This window comes from Echinops telfairi, unplaced genomic scaffold (assembly GCF_000313985.2).
Source record: "Echinops telfairi isolate 266 unplaced genomic scaffold, ASM31398v2 ScPeMD7_6;HRSCAF=24_1, whole genome shotgun sequence".
NCBI lineage: Eukaryota > Metazoa > Chordata > Mammalia > Afrosoricida > Tenrecidae > Echinops > Echinops telfairi.
In genome coordinates, this window is record NW_022103903.1 from 4,003,342 (window position 1) to 4,008,755 (window position 5,414).

General features: G+C 41.5%; 1 protein-coding gene across 2 annotated transcripts in view; it reads right to left on the reverse strand.

The window, feature by feature from the left end:
* Nucleotides 1-301, reverse strand: part of GBE1 (1,4-alpha-glucan branching enzyme 1) — a 383,033-nt gene extending 382,732 nt beyond the window's left edge. Inside the window, exon 1 of one of the 2 annotated variants that reach the window (XM_004706425.2) lies at nt 70-301. In XM_004706425.2, the coding sequence (XP_004706482.1) occupies nt 70-203 (134 nt within the window). In that variant the 5' untranslated portion in view covers nt 204-301. The remainder of the gene's footprint in view (nt 1-69) is intronic. The other variant, XM_045286245.1, reaches the window with a different exon arrangement.
* Nucleotides 302-5,414: the final 5,113 nt, after the last annotated feature.

Here is a 5,414-nt window from a genome sequence, read left to right on the forward strand (position 1 = left end):
GCGCTCTCCGAAGCGGGAGGCCCAGGCCCGGACCCCGCGCTGGAGAAGTTGGTAGTTGTGGGATGGTACCTGCGTTGCAAGTCCGAGGCGAAGGGTTTCAGGTACGGGTCGGTCTCCAGGAGCCGGGCCAGCTCGGGCACATCAGCCAAGGCCGCAGCAAGCGCCACTTCGGAGCTCTCTTCCTGAGCTGCAGGAGCCGCCATCTTCCGCCGCAGCCTGAGTAGCCGAGGCCAGAGAGGGTCGAGTCGGGCCCGAGAAGGAGCTAGAATCCGTGCTAGGGCTGGCGGCGAGGGCGGAGCTGGTGGAAGCGGGCGAGCCGAAGCGAGCTCCAGGCGTCCCGGAAGCCCTTTATAGCCGGTGCGAGCGGCCGCCCGGCCCCTTGCCCCCCCCACCCCCTCGGGCGGGGAGGAGCGAGACCCAGAAAGATCCTGGGCGCACGTCTCGCTCGTGAGAGGGCGCCGGCCCCTCCGCCCACTCTTGGCCCGCATGGAGGCCGCTGGAACCTGGAATCCTCCCCAACTTCGTTCGCCGGGGCCCTGGCCACCCTGCAAAACCGCCGCGCTCAGCCCCGTAGTGGCCCCGTGTCTGGCCATCCAGGCCCTGCAGTGTGCCCTCAGCTTTGTGTCCTTTAACCACTGCCTTTGGGCGACATCCACTTTTGTCAGGAGAGAGACGCCTTCCTTTTCATAGCTCTGAGACTCTCCTTGTTGAAGTGTTGCTCAAATTAGTAAATGACAATGAAAAGACAATCGACTGCTGATAAAATAATACTGTTGGAAATAATCTCACTTTTAATGATTATTAACCAGGACTTTCTTTGGTTTAGCATAGTTTCATAACGCATTGATGTTACCAAAGGAAACAGGATTCTGAGATTGTAAGAACTGTTAGTCTGGGATACCAACGGCTGATATTTGAAATCATGGCAAGACAGTTTCCCATTTGTCTATATAAAAAGGAAGACACATTAATCCTAGTAAGTTTTAAAAGGAGTCTTATCCTTGGTAACTTCAAGAGTTATTCATTGGGCTACTAGCTAACTACAAGGTTAGCAGTTCAAACCCACCATAGGAAGTTGGTTGCACTCAGTAAAGATTTTTTACACTGGGAACCCTATGGAACAAGTCTATTCCACCCTATATGGTCTTTATGCGTTGGAATCTGTAGTTGACAGTGATTTTTGGTTTTGCCAGCACTTGGCTGGTAACAGAAAGTTACCAGAAGGAGTGAGAAGTATGTGGCAGTTTATGCCCCTTGTAAAATCAGTGGAGTAGTTAAGGGTTTACAGAGGGTCTGATAAGTTTTGCATTCAGTTTCTACACTTTTTTTTCCAACTCAACTGTTCCAGTCCCCTCAATATAACATTGCATATTCTACTCCCACCCAATGTTCACTATTTTCATTTCTCCATCTTTCATAAGCCTCTGCTCTTGCGTAAATTCTGCCCTTTTGATCTTCAATGGTTTAGTGTTACTGTTTTAGCAGAGGGATGAGTGCAGTTGTGGACTTATTCACATGACTAAAGGGCCTTAGAAACATCAATCTGAAACCAGAAGAACTAGATGGTACCTGGCTCCCACTACCAGGTCCTCAGAAAAGGACCACATTCGAGAGTCCCATGTGCAGTAGGTGAAAAATGTGTAGCAGAACTCAAAATCATAAAAGAGATTAGACTTACTGATTGGAAATGAAATGATGGGATCCTTAGGGGCCATAATAGAAGAAAGCATTAAATTGAAATTCCATTTTTAACAAATAATAGAGCATGAAACCTCTGGGCCACATGTGGACTGCCTGTGCAGTACCACAACCAGTATAGTCTTCCTTCATTTGGGACTTTTTTCATCCCCACGAATTGAACAGGGCTTCTTGCTCCATGATTTTTTTTTTTAAGGATAGAAAATTGGACACCAGGAAAAATACACATGCCAACCAAAGGGATCCAAGCATATTTGCACCTGGAAATTAGGTATAAATACCTATCCAAGTTACGACCTGGGAATGAAAATTTGAAGGCACTTGGAAGAGATGGAACAGAGTTGAGCCTTCAAACCTGAAGCATATTCAAAGCAGAAATTGCATTAAACTGTTAATAAGGCATGCTGAAAAATATTTAGGATAGGACTGCAGGGTAAAAGAGCAAGGGGGTTAGGCTTTAGGAAAACCATATCTTATTTCCCAGAATAACCCTTCTCTTTCTTGGAAATTCTCTTCCATGGCTGTTTCCTTACAACCTTCATTCAGGTCTCAGCATATGAACTCATATTTGGAAAGCCTTTAATTCTGTTATGTGTATAAACCAAAAACTCACTGCCATCTAGTTGTTACTAACTCAGAGTGACCCTGTAGAGATGCCTTAAGTTCTTCTATTCTGGTTAATTCTCTTTTTTGCAAGAGTTAACAAAATTTATGCTTTCTCTTTTTCTTTTTTATTAATCTCTCCATTAGAAAATAAACTAACAGGACCTAGTTTATCTTAACTACCATTGAACAAATATTTATTGAAGTCCTGCATGCCAAGCACTTTAATAAATAGTAGGGTACATGATGAACAAAACAAGCTATCATAAAACTATAACAAAGCTCACATTCTAGTGTATGAAGATTGATGTCAATATGTTCCCCTAAAAAAGGATAGTGATTAATACACTATAGAGAATGAAAAATCATAAAATATGGCTGCTTTAGTTCTAGTCAGAAAGGCTGAAAAGTATCATGACAAGATGGAATGAGCCACAAGAAAAAGTGCCTTCCAGGCAGAGTGTATGCAGGGGCGTGGATGAGTTTGGTTGGTCCAAAAAAAAGGTCAGTGTATATGGTGTACAGTGAGGGGAGAAGAGGACTGGAAGTAAAATGTGAAAAGTAGCTGTTTGCTTATATGGGGCCTTTTATTTTACATGTGATGAGATGCTATCAGGATATTGAGAAGACATTTTTTTAAATATTTGATAAGTATAATATTACACAAATGGAAACAGGGAGACAATTTATTATTATGCTTAGTGAATTGTTTCTCTAAAGGAGAAAAAGCTGAAAAGTATCAAATTTGGAATATATGATATAATGTATTATGAATGAGGATCCCTGGAGGTGTCGTTGGGTCAGCATTGGATTACTAACTCCAAGGTAGGCAGTTCCAATCCACCAGCCACTCCACAAGATAAAGATGAAACTATCCTGCTCCCATTAAGATTTTCAACCTCAGGAATCCTGTATGGGGTTGCTATATGTCTGCATCAACTCAATGGCAATGGGTTTGGTTTGATCACAGTATTCTGATGTCAATTAGGATGCAACAGAAGGCATATTTAAGAAATAGAATCAATAACTGTAAGTCTGGGCAGACTAGATAACAAATTTATAGACACTCATGTGTATAAGAAAGGGTTTTATATACAAGAGCAATTGAATATAGAGGAAACAGCCCAGCCCAGTCCAGATCAAGTCCATAAGTTCGATATTAGCCCAAATGTCCGATACCAATCTGTAAAATCTTCGACTCACGTAACACATGCAATGATGGCAAATGCAGGAAGATCACAGGTCAGGGGGTGTAAAGTCTTGTGGATCCAGTGGCACTAGAAACATCTCAGCGCTGGCAGGGGTCTCCACATGGCTCCTTCAGATCCAGTGCTCTAGTGTAGGTCCATGTGTCTTCTCAACTGGAATGCCTAGCAGGGAGTGAGCATGTGCCCCACCTCTAGCAAGCTATCACCATAGTACCTCCAAATGAGGTCATCAAGCTGTGACCTGATTGACAGGCTAAACTCCACCCCTTCACTCTTAAGTCTCAAATGGACAACAGATTACGTAACTACCACAATAACCTTTGGCAACTAATTGGATATAGGAGCCAAAAGAAGAGTTTAGGAAGATTTGAGCCAGGATCAACAGTCATTAACAAAAATAAGAAGGTAGTTGAAAAATGGAAAATTGATGTCCAAGGGGAGAGGTATAGTTAGTTGCAAAAGGAAATGAATGCCTATTGAATAATTAGGAATCTATTGATTAATATTTTCTTAACAATTAAACAATCAGTTTTTAACTCACAATAACAAATAATGGTTACTCAATAATTATTTTCAAACTCTATTTCATGTGATACTCAAATTTTACTGTTAGTTGCCAACATGTCAATTCCAACCTACCTTCCTATCATGCTTTTGTTATGTATGCTCACCAGCCAGAAATATTTTGCCAAGGCTTATCTTCTTAATGCGTTTGGATTGTAAAACCACAGTCATTGACATGTACTACAATATGAAGGAATGTTTTCAATAAAACATTAATAAAGGAAATAAACTAATAAAAGAAACCAGTTGAAAAAGCAAATGTTATCTATAATGCCCAGAATAGCCCAACAGAGAGGCAGAGAACAGATTGTTGGTTTCTTAGGGCTAATGTTAAGCAAAATGGAGCATTACAGCTACCGCATATACTCGTGTATAAGCCGAGTTTTTCAGCACAATTTTAATGCAGTTTTTGTGGTAAAATTAGGTGCCTCAGCTGATATTCAGGTTGGCTTACACTCGAGTATATACAGTAATAGGTGTAGGGTTTCTTTATGTAATGATGATATATTGTTGTGAAATTTATGGTGGTGAATTGGGTGTAACTATGGAGTTACTAAGTTTAGTACCCATCTACTAACCAGAAGGTCAGTGGTTTAAACCCACCAGTCACTTTGTGATAGAAAGAGGTAGCAGTCTGCTTTCATAAGAAATTGCTGTCTTCGGAAATCCTTTGAGAAAGTTTTTCTTAGTCCAATAGGGTCACTGCAATTCTGGTGGCATAGTAATTACACATTGGGCTACTCACCGCAAGGTCAGCAGTTTGAAACCACCAGTTACTCTTTAGAAGAAAGATGAGGCTTTCAACTCCTGTAAACAACTATGGTCTCTGGAAACCCATGCTGGTCTCTATGAGTCAAAAATGGCTTGATGGCAATGAAGTTTCTTTGTCTTCTTAGGTTATTATGACTTGAAATCATCCCCATAGCAATGGGGTCGAGTTGCATTTGGTGATATACTAAAATCAGTTGGAGTGTACCTTTTAAATGGAAGAATTGTATGATGAATTACATGGCAATTAAGTTGTTTTTAAAAAGTAAGTGATACCTAATTATAATAGACCTTTTCAAGCTACATACCCCCTCTGCAGTCATCGCTAGGGGGAAAAAAACAAAAACCGGGTGTATTAGTCTGGTTACTTTAGAGAAACAAATCCACAGAAACTCATGTATAAGAGAGAGTTTTATATAAAGGGTAAAAGTGCACATCAAGAAAACATCCCAACCCAGTGCTGCCCAAGCCCACAAGTCCAAATTAATCCATTAACCCATATGTCTGACACCAATCCCAAAAGCCCTCCTCCATCTCACAAAACAGACGCAATGATGCCAACTGCAGGAGGAA